A 17,364-nucleotide genomic window follows, 5' to 3' on the forward strand; every position below is an offset into this window, starting at 1 on the left:
AGTGACAGAGGCTGTGTCCCCACTGTGGGCACCTGTGGGGAAGGAGCAGGAGTCGGTGACCACATGACCCACATGGCGCCCTTGCCGCTGTCCACACTCTCTTACAGCCTGGCCTCGGGGTCCCCTTGCTGCGGCCCGGAGGTGGAAGGGATCACTCTCAGAGGGTGATCTCAGGGGGACGAGAGGGCCACGGCCACCCAGTGGGACAGTCAGCAGAATTTGAAAACCATGTGTCACTCTGGGCCCGGTAGGGGAGTGCAAGGGGGGAGAGCCAGAGCATGCCATTAAGGGACAGCGACTGTGGGGCCGGCCATGGGCTGGAGAGGGCCCAGCTGTTTGCCCCACAGCAGAGCGCCCACTGCCAGCCTCGCCTTGGGCTCGGGCAGGTGAGGCGCAGCACCTCTCGCCTTCCTGGGAGAGGGGAGCGGCCTAGGCCATCGCTGGCTTCATGGTGTGTGACTTCCTACTAGAGCAGCCGGCGGGAGTGTGGGGGTGGCCATCCCTCACCCCATCTCCTCGGAGAGCAAGGCTGGCCCACAGAGACGTGTGCGTTGGATTATTAAGAGTGGCCCGGGAGCTGCAGCCCGAGGACTTGAGGGTTGCTGGCGGTGCCCACGATGGGCAGCTAATGATGTGGCCACTCTCCTCCAAAGGGCAGCATCCGCCCCGCTCATCAGGCCACATCCTGTCGCGCTGGGCCTGCATTGTGTGGCAGCACGGCCCCCTCCGTCACCACCAGTGCTCCCAAAGGAATCCCAGGGTCAGGAATGCGCGGCAATCAGGCAGCGTGGGGCGGGGGGACGCCTGGGGGCCTATAAAGCTGGCCTTCCAGACAGGGACCCCAAGGAGCTCCGCCAAGCCCAGTGCCAGGCAGGGACGCCCCTCCCGGGAATAGCCGGCGGCATGGTGAGTACAGCCCTGTCCTGGCAGGAGCTGTGGGAAGGCCCTCAGGGCAGGAGCTGGGCATGGGCGGGCAGCAGTGGGCACCCAGAACCAGGGCACGGGAAAGGCCCAGCACTGGGGAGACCTGACCTGGTCCTGCCACAGCCGCTCTGCCAGGGCCAGGCCCTTCTTCCACAGTGTTCTTCCTGCCACTTCCTGAGCTTTGGGAATGGAGAGCCTCCCTGTGCTCCGTGGTGAGGCTCCCCAGTTTCTCCCAGGTTCTCAAAGGGGTCTTGACTCCCCAAAAGGGGAGAGTGGTCACATTCTGCTCCACGTCAAGATGTGCCCTTTCTCGAGGCCTGGAGGGCACCCCAGGTATACCCCTCCACAGGAGGGGCTGCTCCTGGGTCCACATTCTTTCTACCAGGAGCATGGGCAGTGTGGGCGTGTCCCCTGCAGAAAACTGCCCACGCCACCAGGCCCGGATGGGAGAGTCAGAGCCAGCCTGACTGGTACAGCCAGCTCCTGTGGGGAGCGGGCTTCCCTGGCAGCCCCAGTGGGAGGGAGCCCAGGAGAACCTGCTTTGGGCAGGGAGCAAGTTTGCTTTGACGATTCTTTGAAGCTTTCTGGCTGAGCTCACTGTGAAATGTTTTCAAGGAGCCGTTTCTGGAGAGCCCTGGGGAGTTTCTGGAAGGAGCTCTTCTCCAAAGCGGGTGCTCTCTCTTCCAGCTTCAGAGCCACTACTCAGAGGACGAGCCAGCTCTGCTCACCCTTGGTCATTACGAAAAAGTCTCCTCTGGGCGAAGAGAGCGGCTTAGTGTCAAGGCAGACGCATTCCGGGAGGTCTCTTTGTTTTAGACAGTCACACATGGGGGACAGCAGCAGGTCAGGGTGGGCCACACTTGGGTCCAGCACAGTTAGAAGCCGTGGGACCCTGGACGCTCATGTGGCCCATCTGAGCTGATGGGGATGACACCCCTGATCTCAGAGGGGCCTGGCACCCCAAGAAACCATCCCAGCCACGAGAACCAGGCGTTCAGAGACTCCACTTTCTGGCCCCGCACCTGGGCATGATCTTTCTTCCTTTCTGGTGATTTCCTGCCTGAAAAAGTGGGAATGACACTGGTGACAGTTTACCATGAAGCAGCAGCGTGGTCCTGCAGGGAAGGCTTGTAGCTCAGGCCCCGAATGTCCACTGTGCGTGTGGAGGATCGGTCAGGTCACCTGCTCCCCCCCAGGTGAGTGTCTGAGTTAGGGCAGGGCCACCAATTTCCTGCTCTCAGGAGCCACCTGTTCCTGCGCTAGAGCCAGCAGCAGAGGATCCCGGGAACCAGCTTACCAGCCCCACTCGCTGTCAAGTGGAAACAGAAAGACTGACACTTCTCACTTCCTACTCCGTGGCTCTGAGATGATAGGGCCCGAGAGTCAATAATTATAATGAAAGGAAATGAATCCAAATTCCCACAGCCCTCAGTGACAGTGCTAAGCTGCTGCGGCGGTTGTGTGTCAGGGACCGCGGGAGAGTGAGAACCAGCCTAATTGGTACAGTCAACTCCTGAGCCTGCTAAGAAAAGAAAGGCCTGGTCCCCAAGGCTGCTTGGAAGCTGGGCTCAGGTGGGCCACCCAGCTGGGTAATGACCACCCTTGGACTGTTGAGTGTGGCCACAGCACGGCCGTGACCCTCTCCCTCTCTCCTCTGGTCAGGTGAGGAGCCATCTCTCCGTGCCCTTCCTCCTCCTCCTGCCGCTGGGAGCCTGTTTCCCTCTGCTGGACCCGAGGGAGCCCACAGACACGGGGGGTGCCATCGCAGCCAGTATGAGCTGGGCCCACCTGGACCAGGGGTCCAGACCCCACTTTGTGTGGGGCCCCTCCAGGTGGCCAAGAGCACCGCACGCACAGGCCCCGCTTGCCAGGGCCGAGGGGCTGCCGGCCTCCGGTGGGGGGCAGGCTGGCCTCCGCCTCGCCAGGCAGGATGGCAGTGAGGCCGCGGGCGAGAAGGCAAGTGGCCCGTTAGGGAGCCTGGCCGAGGAGCTCAGTGGCTACAGCAGGAAGAAAGGCGGCTTCAGCTTCCGCTTTGGCCGGCGTCGGAGGGCCAGGTGTTCTCGAGGGGCGTCGCCCCACGTCTCCCCTGCCCTCCTCCTTCAGCCTCCAAGACCCAGACTCCGAGAAGACGGGGCGTTCCCGTCGGGTGCTGAGCAGGGGACGGCGAGGTGTGCGCTTGCTTTTGACTTCTAACTTTGCTGAGGAGGAAAAAAGGAAAAGGCGAGGAGGAGCCGCTGCGCCGTGGCGGGGAGCCACCAGCCTGCCCAGCCCGGGGTGGCTCTCGGCCAGCGGGGGGGGGGAGCAGCGGCTGTGGGGCCGGACGTGAGTGGCCGAGCGGCTGTGCGGCAAGCCGGGAGGGGGACCGTCACTGCGGGGTAATCGGGTTCCCACAGTCTCCAGAGGGACGCCGGCAGCTGGCATTCGAGTGCATGGGCCAGCGAGCACATTCCCTGGGAGACCCGACACAGCAAGGCGACAATCTCCTTCTCCCCATTAACACGAGATCCCTGAGGAAGAGGACCTGCCGGGCTGAGCACCTTCAGACCGCGGCCCACTCCCCTGCCCGGCCACCCCTCTGCGGCTGTCCCTCCTGGAGGGCGGTGTTTGCAAGCCCCGAACCCCACGGGAGATGAGCTAGGAAGGAACACGTTTTTGCTGTAGCAGGGTTGCATTTTGAATGCTCAAAATATGGATGTGTTGTGTGTATCTTTTGAAATAAAAGTTGTGACAACTGTGAAGTCATAATGAAATGCCGGCTTCTCCCCAGGTCCTCAGGGCCCCAGAAACTTCCTTTTCCTAAGCTCCGAGCGCCTCTGCTTTGGGGAGATGGAAATCTGCCGCCCGCGCTGGCAGACCTCTCCTCGCATCCCCTTAATTGGCAGCTGGTCAAAGGTACAGGGAGCCCCGGTGCCGGCTCCCTCCTCCTCTGCTTGCTGCTTGGTCCCCGCTTTCCTCAGAACAGGGAGCATTCGGGAAATGACACCCCCACCCCCGGAAAGGCTGGCGCTCAGCCTGGAGTGGCTGCAGGCCCGCAGCCAGGAAGAGCATCCCCTTCAAAGGCTGCCGAGCGTCCCGTGTCAGAGGCAGCAGTCAGAAGCTGCTCACTCCCGGGCTGCGCTGCTGAACTGAGGGTGCCTATTGATGTTGCTATGGCAACAGCTCCCTCCCCCCTCAGCACTGTGGCTCACCCCGTTCTCAATTGAATAATTTTCCATTGAGCTGTCACAATTAATTGGTGGATTTTTATTAGCCTTTTAGAACCACCCTGGGCCGGCCCAGCTGGCACCTTGGAGCATTCCAGTGTTTCCCTTCTATTAGTGACTACGTTCCCCAGTAGCAGCTCTCAGTCTGCGGCAGCCAGAAAGTCACTTCATTAAGGCGACAGATCGGAGCCACAAAAGAACCGCCGCCTGGGGAGAGGATGGCGAGTGAGGTGGGGCAGCCCAGGGTCAGAGCCGTGCCCGCCCGCCGCACACTGCCTCTCCCGGTACCCACTGTGCCCACACAGAAACAGGCGCCCTGCGGCCTTGCCATGCGCCCTGGGTCCTGGAGCTGCTGTGATAGGGACAAGCCGAGGGCACCAGGGTCTGGGAGGCACATCCTCCTCAACTCTCGCCACTGTCTGAGGAAGAGCTGACCGAGAGGCCCCTTGGAGGGCTGGGGTGAGCTCAGCGGCAGAGGGCTCCTGCTGTGCCCAAGGCCCTGGCTTCAGCCCCCAGCACCACAGGAAAAAAGAACTCCTGCAAAGCATTATGGTCATCACCTGCTACACGTCACTAGGGGGTGGACACAACCCCTGGAGCATCATCTGTAAGGATGGGCAGAAAGGGGCGATGTGATTCTGACTGGTTCCCTTGCTTGAGGTGTGCTCAGTCACCTGGGGTGCCCAGTCCACTTTGCGAGGGACAGTAATCTGGAGTGATCCTGTCCTGGCTCAGCCACACGCTCATCAAAGATCAGCTGGACAGGCCAGGCTGAGGCAGAGAGGTGCCCTGGAGCAGGTCCCCTGCCCACCTTCACTTGCCAACCTCCGTGCTCTGAGAAAGGACGAGCCCTTGGCCACTGGTCTTGAGAACCTGGAGGACGCGGAGCTGAGCCCTCCGCCCAGCCCTGCACTCGCTGGGTCTGCACTGGCAGGTTTCCATCCAGCAGACTTAACCTGGCCTGGGTGGAGGGGCCTGGGAAGAAGAAAAGGGGCGGGAGGCTTCAAAGTAGTGGCTGAGCTCCACCACCCTCAGCATCAAGAGCCAACGTTTCCTCTGCCCCGTTTGCTTGAACACCGAGGGCTCTGACCTGTTCCACCACTGCCAAGACACCTGGTCGCACTTCCTCCTCAACTCCCAGCACCCCCCTCCCCCACACACACACCCCGTGGTCCTCCCTGGGGAGAGCTCTCGTCCCCTCCAGGCTGGTGAAGGTGACACTCAGGAAGCATTTACTTTGGAGCGGGGATTCAGCCCCCTAGTGCCCAGCTTTCTCCCCCAGCCTGGCGGCTCCTGCTCCTCTCCAGAGCTGCCTCCAGCTGTTCCCTATGTTTACTTCAGACACAGAAAGGGGTTGCTCCTGGTGTGCCCTTCAGTGGCCCATGTCTGTCTGTTATCCCAGACTTGAGAGGCCGAGACAGGAGGATCGCAAGTTAAAGGCCAGCCTGGGCAACTTAGTGAGACCCTGTCTCAAAATAAATAAATAAATAAATAAAACGAATGGAAAAGCTAGGCACAATGGCCACGCTTGTGATCCCAGCAACTGAGGAGGCTGAGGTAGGAGCATTGCAGGTTTGAGGCCAGCCTGGGCAATTTAGCAAGACCTTGTCTCAAAATAGAAAATAAAAAGGGCTGGGATGTAGCTCAGTGGTAGAGCACCTCTGTGTTTAATTCCCAGTACTGGGGGTCGGGGGTGGGGAGGGAATGGAGAATACTTCTGTCTATAGTTTCCTGTATGTTTCAAAAATCAAAATTCTTCTTTTGGAGGGTGGGTATCAGGGATTAAACTCAGGGGTGCTTGACCACTGAGCCACATCCCCAGCCCCCCCTTTTTTTTTAAGAGAATTTTTTAATATATTTTTTTTTAGTTCTCGGCGGACACATCTTTGTTGGTATGTGGTGCTGAGGATCGAACCCGGGCCGCACGCATGCCAGGCCAGCGCGCTACCACTTGAGCCACATCTCCAGCCCCCCTTTTTGTTTTGCATTTAGAGACAGGGTCTCACTGAGTTGCTTAGGGCCTTGCTTTTGCTGAGGCTGGCTTTGAACTTGAGATCCTCCTGCCTCAGCCTCCTGAGCTGCTGGGATTACAGGCACGTGCCACTGCGCCCAGCCCAAAAAAAGGTTCCTGGGGTAGCTGCTGTGTGAGTAGGGGAGTCACCTCCTTTAACTTGGCTCCAGTGTGAAGACGCTGCAGCAAAGAGGCTGCTTGAGACCTCAGCCCTGATGAAGCCCTTGTCACCTGGTGCTGGTTGTCCCCTGGGGAACGCCCTCCCAGACCAGGTCTTGGACAGGCTCTCTAGCTAGTTACTATGGCAGGCACGAGGCAGTGGTGCTGGGTGACCACCAAGAAACCTCAGCTTTTGTGCCCACTGAGGGCAGTGACCGACCCTGCTCTACTGAAGGACAACGCGAGGGTTCCACATGGGACAGTGTCTCCAGGAATAGCCCTCATTGAGGTCCAGCGTGCATCACAACGTGTACTAATGCAAGCTGACCATGTTTTGTGGTGACACACCCACTAGCCGGTGACATCCAGGCTGACCCAGAGCTGTCCCCACACCGTGCCCGAGCAGCACCACAGTGGAGCTACAGCTCACCCCCAGCTGGCTCCTCCCAGGTCCTGTGTGGGCGCCGGCAGGTCGTGACATGGGCCACTCTCGCTGTGCCGCTGTTACCCTGTGAGCACCCCGTAGCTTACCCTCTCCTCCCCGAGGAGCAACTGCACCATTTTCAGTGTCTAGGTTCCTGTTCTGTGACAGTGACAGCATCAACAGTGGCTGCCAGCCCCTTGGTGCACTGGGCCCCTGGATGCTTCCTGATTCAGGGCCTGAGAGGAGGACTCAAAGTCACCCAGACACGCCGCCCCCGTGCAAATGCACATTTTTATGGAGACAGAATACAATTTCTATTGGATTCTCACGGGGTTCTAGCACCTCAACATGCTTAAGGAACCACGGTCTTAGACTGGCAGACCGAACTCAGTGTGGGGAGGTCAGGGGACACGTGGCAGGTCCTCATTTGGGAGGACATGGGTTGAGGTGACGGGTCTCATTCGTGTCAGCTGACTCACACAGATGCCAACACACCTGAGGACGCTGTGACGACCACACAACAGTCCACTTTGCACACAAGGAGCAGCCTCCAGTTGTGGCCGCCACCAGACAGGTCCATGTCTTTTTTTCAGACCAGTCCTGAGGAAGACCCTGCCAGCAGCAGGAAGGCCCCGGGAGGCCGGGTGCCCGACTCCACCCGTGAGCATCAGCGGCCCACGCCTGCTGTGTCTGTGGAGGGAGCGGGGCCTGGGCCCAGTGACAAGCCTGGGCACCATGAGCAGAAGTGCTACTACCCACCTCCCCTTACCAGTGTCACCCAGCTTGGGTGGAGGCTGGTGGAGGGAGGGTTAGCAGCCCCACCCAGAGGTCCTGTGGAGGTCCCCAAAGGCAACAACTTGTGCTCCTTCTTGTCCACACCAAGAAAGACCGAGCCCAGCATAGCTGATGTGGGTGGGGCACATGGGGCTATGGGTGGGAACAGAAAGTAGGTTTGAAGGAAAAGGAAAAAGCCTGTGAGGGCCTCAGGACGCGGCCTCCTCCCCCACTTCAATGACCGTGACAGCCTGACACGGCCAGTCAGACGGGGCCTGGACGGCGTGTGGCAGCCAACAAGTGCAGGCCAAGGACTCAGAGGGGCCAGAGCGCACAGCACGGCGAGTGAGTCCTGCAGTATCGGCCCCAGGACAAGGGTGACGCTGGGCGGGTGGGTGAGGCTGTCACTGTGGGAACCCGCCACCCCTCTGTTCCATGAAACAATGCTGGGTCTCAGCTCAGGAGCCCCAAGCCCACGGCACCCTCCCCACAGGCACACAATGGCTTGGAATGACAGGAGTCACAGAACAGAGCAATATGCCAGCAATTTTATAAACACTTATTTATTTCAAAAATACTACAGAGGAGAGATTTAGATTTAAAAAAAAAAAAAAAAAACACAGTCATATACAGAAACAAAATGTACTGGACCAAGGGAGAGAAAAGGGTCACCCTGGGCATCCAGAAGGGAGTACAGTGGAAACCATTTACACATCGTTTATAAAAGAGCATGTCTATAAAAGAGTGTAATACCAAAGTATAAATGCAAAATATAGTGGCACATCATGGAGAGACCAGTACCTCGTGGAACGGGTGGTCAGGGAGAGGGAGGTGTGTGGCTTGGTCTCAAGGCCGCTGGCGGTGTGGTGGTGCCTCCCGGGCTGAGCCACAGGCGTCGGGGGCACTGTGAGGACCCCATGAAAACGACCCAGAGGAAACCATCTTTTCCAGAAAAGTAAAATGTGAGTTTAGGTGGTCGGTGTGCAAGTGGGGCCTCGTGAAGCTGCACCTCGCACCCCTCAGCTGGGGCCAGGCAGGCCCCAGCCTCGCCTCCGGGGCACCAGGCTCTGCACTGGGCTCTGGTCCCGGCCAGCCTGGCCTGCTCTGAGAAGACCCTGGGGTTTCCTGTCTGTGGTTTTCTCAACAGTCCCTGGTGGCCCCATGGGAACACTGGGCTAAGTGTTGCTCATGGTGATTAAATAAAAGATGTGCAGTTGAAGGTGCCTGAGCTGGGGAGGGCCTGGGGGAGCCAGGGCATTCCTTCTGAGCCCGGGGCCTGTGGCAGCTCCTTTCTGGGTCAGATGGCTGTGTGGAGGGCAGAGTTTTGAAATGCTCCAGGAGCTCCAGAAGACTACCTTTCACCAAGGGGAGGCCCCATGACAATCTCCTGTGTCTCAGAGGAGCAAGGAGGGAAGGGAGACTGGTCAGAAACCCAGGCCTTTTGGGGCACCTGGATGTGTGCAAGGGTCCCCTGGCCACCGCAGACCTGCCCAGGCCCAGCCCTGGGCTAGCACCTCCGCTTCTACCCCCCTGGGCACCCACTCAGCACTCAAGCTTTCTATCCAGGATTCGCAGTGCGTGTCACAGGGAGCCAGAGCTAGAGGCTGGGAGGACACAGAGTAAAGACCCCCAGCCTGACACTCTTTGGCTCCCCGCTGTTGGGCCTCCAAGGCTAGCTGGGTTTGGCACCCCGTGTTCCCTTGACTCCACAGCCGTCCCTTCTGCGAGAACTGGAGAGCTCACCAGTGACTGGAGGGTGGTTCAGCGTGCATACCTCTTGGGGACGGAGTTCTCCAGACAAGGGGCCCTCAGCGTGGAAGGTCAGGACAGCAGGCGGGCTCCCTCCAGGGGTTGGAGGTGATGGCACCTGGAGGCCCAGCTGGAGCAGGAGGTCCAGGGAGAAGCAAGGCCAGGGTGATCCTCGCAGCTGTTCCCAGCTGGCCTGAGAGCTGAGTCCAAGCACCAGGGGGTGACAAGCCTGGTGGGCCCTGGAGTGCCACCTGCAGTCCACAGAGAGAGGACTCCACAGAGAGCAGGAGAGGTGGCTCATGGGGCCAGGCTGGGGAGGCGACGTGCAGGAGAACAGTTGGTGCACAACATAGGTAGTCGGGCAGGACTCTGTGGGACCCTGGTGCCCCCCTGGCGCAGAGCCCCGGGCCAAGTGCGGCTCACTGGTCCTTTGTCAGGCAGGGCAAGCCCTAGCAGGCTGCAAGCAGTTCCGGCTGGTGACCCCTGGCTCCTGCTACCTCTGCACAATGTCGCTGATCTCCTTCACAGAGCTGAGGAGCTTGCTGAAGTCCTGCGTGGCTGCGGGGCCACTCCCTGCCGTGGCCGGGCAGATCTGAAGCTCCCGGAGGCTGCTCTCCAGTTTGTTGATGGCCTCTCGGAAGGCGAACTTGTTCCTCATCTGCTGGATGGAATCCACGTAGCTCACGCAGAACGTGTAGAGGTTCTTGCCGGCCTCCAGCACTGCGCTGTGGCTGGCCATCTGCTCAGAGTTCCTGGAGATGGCCAGGCACAGGGCCTCGGTGCTGTCCAGGACCACGCTCTTCGTGATGGTGCCACTGGCGATCCTCTCTGGGGGCTGGCGGGTTTTCCTAAGTGATACGCGGGTTGATATGAGGGGGACAAAGGCCGTGGACGAAGGCTGGTCACCTGCTTGGGCTGAGGATGCTGCTGGCATCACGGAGGGGCCAGGGGCTGGGCTGGTGGGGGTCCCGGGAGGCTTGGTGGCTGATGGTGGCTTGGGCGTGGACGGGAGCACAGGCTTTTTGAGGCCTTCTCCTGGCTGGCTGGGTTTGGTGGTGTCACTGTTCACAGCATCTACAACCAGACTGGTGGCCTTTGCTTTTGCGCTGACGCTCGTGTCCCCTGCTGCTTCTTGGCCTGGGCTCTGTGAGGGCTTCCCCATTTTCCCTGTGGAGGCTGGTGGGGGCGGGGGGGCAGGCTTGAGCTTGGACAGCCTCCCCTTGTCTCTCCCTGGTGACTCGGGGGGGTGCTTGTGCCTTCTCACTCTGGACTCCTCGGCCGGGGCCTTGCTGGGGACCCCAGAAGCACCTGCCCCCGCCCTGCTGAGGGGGGGCAGTGGCTCAGCGGCAGCAGGGGCCCCTAAGGCACTGCCCTTCCCAGCCTCGTCCTTGTGGGGGAGGCCAGAGGAAGCGGCCATCATGACCTGCCGACGGAGGAGCTTTGGAGTCAGACTGGGAGGGCTGGAGCCAGGGCTGGCCCCCGCGCTGTCTCTGAAGACCTCGTCGGCGGCCTCCTCGCTCTTCTTTGCTAGCCGTGGCGGGGGGGTCACCGTGCCTCTGGCCACCTGGTCAGGCCTGTTCTCGCTGGCCCGCTTTCGAGGCAGAGCTGGCTTCTCACTCTTGTGCCCTGCAAATGTGGAGGAGTCAAACTGCCTGCCGGTGGACTGCAGGTCCCGTGGCAGAGTAACGGACCGCCACTCGGTGTCCCTGGCCCCGTGGGGCACGCAGGAGGCCGAGCAGGACCGCAGGAAGCGCTTGCTGGAGCTGCTGCCGGCCTCCTCTTCACTGGCTGCCAGTCGGCTGCTGGTCAGCGTGCTGGACTTTTTCCACAGGTGGGGAGAACGGAAGCCTGAGCCCCCGGCCTCCCGGAAGGCTCCATTGGGGACACCAGCTCCATTGCTGGGCTTCGGGGACTTGGTGGGCTCAGCTGGGTCTGAGGGGGTGGGAGCTGGCGCCCCGTTGCTGGTTTCCCGGCCGTCTTCCTCACTGACCGCTCTGCGCTCTGGCGGACCATCCATCTCCCGGAAGGAGCTGCTGCGCTTGGGAGGAGTTGGGGCCATTTTCTTCTTCTTCTTGATCAGGGCGCTGAACAGGTTGGTCTTCTTGTCTTTGGGGAGAAGGCGCTCATCTTCATTCAGGCTGCCATCGGGGGCACCGCGCTCTTTTCGAGGGAGCAGTGGAGACACAGTGGGCTCTGGGTCCAGGGGGTCTGAAACACAGGGGAGAGGTGAGCAGCTCCGGGCCAGGAGCTCCCAGCGGAGCCTCGTGGGGGACGGGCTGGCCCGGGCTGATGGCAGGCTCTGCACCACTGCCCGAGCCAGGCCGCTGGGCCCTTCTCTACTCACCCCAGAACTCTCCCACTTGTAAAATGCAGGACGAGAAAACCCACAGCCTGTGAGGACGTAAATGAGACGATGACGGCAGAGCTCCCGGACCTAATTTCTCAACCATGCCACCATGGTTGTTAGTCTCCTTGAAGACAGAGGACCCAAAGTGCAGGATGGCCCTGGCCTCCTCGTCTTAACACGGGTTTACTCTAAAGCTCAGAGTCCCTCCAATGTCACTCTCAGTAAGAGCAATGACAAGGTCAAGCAAGGGGTCAGATGGTGGCTCTCAGGCAAGCCAGCCAGCGGAAGTTCCCACGAGGTACCATCTAGAGGAGAGGCTGCATACCACAGGGGGACGCAGCATCAGGCCGTGGTATGTGAGAAACAGGGTGGCCTCTCAGGACTTCCCCCGGGCATCCTTCACACATGAACACTGCTCACAGGAGGGCTCTTTCTCTTCTTGGTGGTGCTGGAGGTCACGCCAGGTCCTAGCCCACACTAGGCGAGTGCTCTCCCACTAAGCTACTCCCGGAGCCCCATACGAAACCTGCTTGGTCCTGACCTTGAATGATGGAATCCCCCTCAGAGGTGGCCTCCGCGGGGAGAGGCTGGCTGTCAGCACCTTGGGGCTCAGAACAGAGGTGCAAGGGAGTGCCTGTCACAAGTCCAGGTGGCACACAGGCACCTGAATCCAAGACGGCTGAGACCTCCTCAAACTTTAAACCAGCAGAAGCAGGTGAAGAGGGACATTCTAGGGGCTGGAGCTGTGGCTCAGTGGCAGAGCGCTTACTTTGCACGTGTGCGGCACTGGGTTCGATCTTCAGCACCACATAAAAATAAAGATACTGTGTCCATCTACAACTTAAAAAAAGATTTAAAAAACTAAAGAGTGAAATTCTACACATCTGTCTCAGGGCAGGAGAGTCACCTGACATTCCTGGCTCATCATGAGATACACAGCAAAACACCCCTCAGAAGATCACCGATGGGCGTGAATGAACATGACTGTGGACCACTGGGCTTTTAACAGCGCTACCACGTGGCCTCTCCCCTCTGCCACTCCCCCGTCCGCAGTCATGGGACTACCACAGGATGAAGGCTGAGGACTCCAGGCAGGCTGCGGGTCGCAGCCTGCAGGTGGCCGGGGAGTGCAACTGTACATGGCCACTCCTGTGGAGGCTGACCCTTCCAGCCCTTCCTACTGGGTCTGTGGGTTCTGCGGTGAGTAAACAGCCCTTGCAGACCTCCACCAGAACTGGCTTTATCCTGCCCCTTCCCACTCGCCCAGGCTGGTAGCATCAAGCCCACCACCAGCATTTGCCAGGAGCTTCTGTGAACCCAGATGCCTGGCCCTACTCAGACACCTGGACCCAGTGATCCCCAGCAGAACCAGTCTTCCGACTCTGGAGGCACCTGCTACCTTAGAGCGGAGCCTGGCACATGCACAGGAGCACTGGGCCAATGTTTGCTAATATCATCCTTGGTAATATCTTGAGGCCCGCCCTAAACTGATCCCATCTCTGGGATTCTCCTGGGTAAGTGTGCGACAAAGACACTCTTTCGGAAGCCACAAGGGAGAGGCTGTTCCACAGGCATCTGCTGGCTCCACTCAGCCCGAGTGGATGGCTCCTATTGCTGCCTTTACAACCAGCTGCTCTGTTTGGTCCAATATTTACCACTGCTGCATTGGCCCTGAAAGATGCCTCCAAATGTGGTGAACGAGAGATGCCGAGGCCTTGTAACACCTCTGCCTTCTGACTGAGCTGACCAGGAAGCTGACGGCCTCTGAGGGATTCCCAGGGTAGGGTGGTGCTGTGCGGGAGGAGAGCCTTCCTCTGTCCAGAGCGGGACTCAATGAGGGACGCCTTCCCTCAGTGTGGGCCCATGCACAGCCTCCCTGACAGGGTGGGTGGCTGGGAACGTACCGCTCTCCCCCTGGCCCTTGGAATGGGGCGTCTCGGGCACGTCGGTGGCATCTTTGTGCTCGGCAGCCCTCCTGGAGGTCCTGGTCTTGGTGGGCAGCTCTGGGGCCTGCAGGAAGGTGCTCGTGGCTCCCCGAACGCCTTGCTTCCCCAGTTCCTTTTCCACTTCTGAGAATCACACAAACAAGACCCAGAGCCATCAGCGACAGTGCAGCTCAGAACGGGCTCCCCTTTGCCTTTTAAGACACAGTGGGCATCAATGCCGTACAGAGAAGGGACACAGACGCTGAAGGAACAGCACTTTCTGAGCATTTTCCAGAACTCTGCAGGGCCACCAAAGAGCCCAGTGCCAACACCTGTGGCCTGCTTTCTGGGCTCAGAACACTCGCTGACCCGGGCACTTTTGCCAGAGGAAACTAGAGGCTGAAGGCTGGAGCCGTGTCTGGCAGGCCCAGCCCCATGGTCACCCCACTGCAGGCACCCTGGGCCTTTACCGTCCGAAATACTGGATTCCTGGAACATTGTTTCAAAGGCTTGATGGATTTCAGCAAACGAGGGCCGGTCAGAGGGGTTCCACTGCCAACCTACAGAGAAAAGGCCGGGTCAGACCATCCACAGCCCTGCTAACAAGTGTGGGCCAGCAACTCCTAAGGGGCGGTCTGGAAAAGGGACTCCAAGCCTGTTATCACATGGTTCTGTCACAAGTTAAAGTGACAAATGCTACTGTGTCCCATTATAGACATTAAGAATTTGAAAAGACATTACCAATTGTCAGGAACATGAACTGCAAAACCCTAGAGAGACACTAACACTAAAAACCACATTTATAAATGTATTTTCCCAGCCTCACTGTTGTAGGTGTTGAGAGTTAATAAGCCAAACAGCCTGCTCCTATCTCAGCCTTACTTCCCGGTTACCCAAGTCTGAAACTTCCTCAGTGGAGAAACGCTATTAAAACAAGACCAAATGAGGATGAAGGGTAAAAATGCCAGTGTGGGAGCACGTGGCTGCTCTCAGGTGCTCCCGAGGGCAGTGCAGGTTGGCACTGCCTTTTTGGGATGACAACCTGGCACACTTTATCAAAATTTAAAACGCACACAGTTCTTTGAACAATGCAGCTTTCAGACAGCAGGTGAGTGCACAGAGACCACACGAGGGTGCTCATTCCTGCCTTGCTTATGGTGGCGAGAACCACACAAGTACACAAACCACCAAAACCTGACCCCAGAGGGCTGGAGGGACAGATGAAGTCACTGAATGGAAAGCTAGGCAGCTCCACGAAGACACAAGGCGGGGGTTGGGAGAGACCTGATGTCCGGACAAGGAGAGGTGTCCTGTTACACCCAGCGGAGCACAAGCTGAGGAACGAAGGAGCACACTCCTCACAGACACAGGAAGCACACAAGTGTACCGTCCAAATACATGTGCATCGACACGTGTGAGCAGTGTGAAACTGCCTGGGTGGCACTGCCTGCAGGTTCAGCCAATGGAGCGCAGGGCTCAGGCAGGCCCAGGAATCCGCACTTATCAGTGAGAAGCCTGGGTTTGGTATCCATCTATCCCATTGAAAAATGAGAACAAAACAACTCAGAGGTATGTCACTGCAGGAGTACAGAGCACTAAAGAAAGTCTCAAAATGTACGTCAAGCTGCTGCCGTAGGGGCTTCTGAAGCATGGGAGCAGAGAGCCACGGGAACCCCACTGTCCGCTGCACGTGCACTCTCCCAGCCCTGGAGTTTCTCACCCCCCAGGCTTTCTAGAACGTGCGGGGGAAGCTCACATGCTCGCATGAGTTCGTAGACCTTCTCAGGGCAGCCTTCTGGCCGCTCCATGCGGTAGTCTTTCTCCAGCAGCTCATACACCTGGGATAGGTCGATCCCCGGGTAAGGAGACATGCCATAGGTAGCGATTTCCCAAAGCAGTACTCCAAATGCTAAAAGAAACAGAGACAGGCTCGTGGAGAGGTGTGAAGTCTGGCATCCTGTACGGCAGACATCAGAAGTCACCCCTCAAAAGCAGCCCAGGGACTGACCTGCAACCCAGGCCCACGGGGCACGATGGGACTGTCTACTCCCACCACAGACCAAGCCAGGCTGAGGAGAGAGGGTGACCAGGTCAGCCCCTCTGGGAAGCAGCCTTTGCAGGGCCACGGGGCAGAGGGCACCACCTTCTTTCACAGCTCTGCGTCTGCAGCAGGCCACCTCTGGTTTCTGGGTATATGGGATTATCTCTAAGCCCTGGGCTTCCAACTCTAAAAATTTCACAAAATTTTTTTAAAAGACTTGAAATCCCATTTTCCACCAATGGACTGAGGACTCCTTAGAGGAGCATGATTCAAGTCTAGGCCAGGGAGGGGACCTGGACTATCTCACAGTCTCAGACACACAGAGGTGTGGAGGACTGTGAACCATATTTGAATCTTGGTTCAAACTGTGAAAGAAAATATGATTTTTATATGATTGGAAATTTGAACGCCGGATATTTGATAATATTCAGAAATTCCGCCAAGTTTGAGGGCAGCACTGTGGTTATGCTAATAGAACTCATCTCTAAGAGATGATATTGAAATATCTGGTGCAGAACATAGGAAGTCTGGGATTTGCTTCATGACAACGTGGGGCAGGGAGTGGGCAGGGTGGATCACACAAGACAGCCATGAGCCAGTGACCATTACGGCTGGCTGACGGGTACAGGTGCTCATTCTGGCTGTCTTCTTCAGTGTGTGCTTACAGTTGTCTGAACAAAGAGTTCTTTAAAAAATAAACATAGGTAGTTGCCACATGAGACTTGAGAAACAAGTGTCCTTTTAAATGCCCAAACCACACTAAGCAAAATTCCCTGCCCAGAGGAAGGTTCTGGGTACCTGTAGGGCCAGCTGGCTGCCCCAGCAAACCCAAGCAGTGAACATGAGATGGCACGGACACCAGAAGTCAGTAAGCTATCTGGGCTACCAGGGTTTGGAAAGAAAAAGGGAGAAAGGAATTTTAAAAGGAGAAAGAAAGAAAAAAATAAGACAGGGAATGAAGTAATGAAGAGAAAAAGAGGGAAGGCAAGAAGCCGAGGTGCAGGGGAGGCACTGAAGGCTTGCCCTGGCAGGGCCTCACCCCAGACGTCAGACTTGATGGAGAACTTGTTGTAGGCCAGGCTCTCGGGTGCAGTCCATTTGATGGGGAACTTGGCTCCAGCATGGGCTGTGTAGGTGTCCCCCGTCATTAGCCGGCTCAGGCCAAAGTCGGCCACCTTCACCAAGTGGTTTTCCCCTACTAGGCAGTTTCGGGCAGCAAGATCTCTGAGAAGGGAAGGAGTTCATCTGTGAGGGCCTCTGGCTGGCTCCAGACCCACCACCACTAGGCAGAGGTGCAACACGACACTGGGAACATGGAGTCTGGTCCCAGGAAGCTTCAGCTCGTGCCAGGGGGCAGCACCAGTCCCTCAGCAAACTGCTGGGGCTCCACCACAGTTGAGAGCAGCAGAAGCTGGTGCTGGGAGCAGGCCCTCTGGGCCTTGACCTGGACCAAGTTAATTACTTCGGGACTCAGCCATAAAGTGAAGACAAGAGTAACCATGCTCACCTCTCAGGACTGCTGTGAGAGGTGATAAAACACGTAAAGTGCCTCTGCGGGCTCCGAGAGCACAGGGGCTTGTCTAAGTGTGGCAACTGCTAGGCTGTGCCGGGCCCAGGGAGCAAGCCCTCAGCTAGACCCCCTAGTGCAGGAAACGCAGATCAGAGTGAGCCTCCCACACCTGGCCCGACTCCACATGAAGAGCACAGTCCAGCCTGCAGCACTCCACTCAGACTGGCTCCCTACTCTCCTCTACTTCCTGGTGCAACCCCGACACACTCTTTTAAAAACTCTCTCTGGCCTAATGCG

General features: G+C 58.3%; 2 protein-coding genes across 4 annotated transcripts in view; one reads left to right on the forward strand and one right to left on the reverse strand.

Annotated features, from left to right (window-relative positions):
• Positions 1–278: 278 nt before the first annotated feature.
• Positions 279–3,421, forward strand: QRFP (pyroglutamylated RFamide peptide; the record flags this gene model as incomplete). Its single annotated transcript, XM_081269579.1, has 4 exons — positions 279–386; positions 1,612–1,725; positions 2,587–3,094; positions 3,318–3,421. 4 exons carry the CDS (start codon positions 279–281, stop codon positions 3,419–3,421), a joined length of 834 nt encoding a protein of 277 aa, XP_081125705.1.
• A 4,660-nt stretch (positions 3,422–8,081) lies between these two features.
• Positions 8,082–17,364, reverse strand: part of ABL1 (ABL proto-oncogene 1, non-receptor tyrosine kinase) — a 136,714-nt gene continuing 127,431 nt past the window's right edge. For 2 of the 3 annotated variants that reach the window (XM_081280046.1, XM_081280047.1), the window contains 5 exons: positions 16,597–16,781; positions 15,273–15,425; positions 13,987–14,076; positions 13,496–13,660; positions 8,082–11,452 (listed from right to left, as the gene is read on the reverse strand). In XM_081280046.1, coding sequence (XP_081136172.1) covers positions 9,738–11,452; positions 13,496–13,660; positions 13,987–14,076; positions 15,273–15,425; positions 16,597–16,781 — 2,308 coding nt within the window. In that variant the 3' untranslated portion in view covers positions 8,082–9,737. The remainder of the gene's footprint in view (positions 11,453–13,495; positions 13,661–13,986; positions 14,077–15,272; positions 15,426–16,596; positions 16,782–17,364) is intronic. The other variant, XM_081280048.1, reaches the window with a different exon arrangement.

Source organism: Spermophilus citellus, assembly GCF_964194105.1.
Source record: "Spermophilus citellus genome assembly, chromosome: 2".
NCBI classification, from domain to species: domain Eukaryota; kingdom Metazoa; phylum Chordata; class Mammalia; order Rodentia; family Sciuridae; genus Spermophilus; species Spermophilus citellus.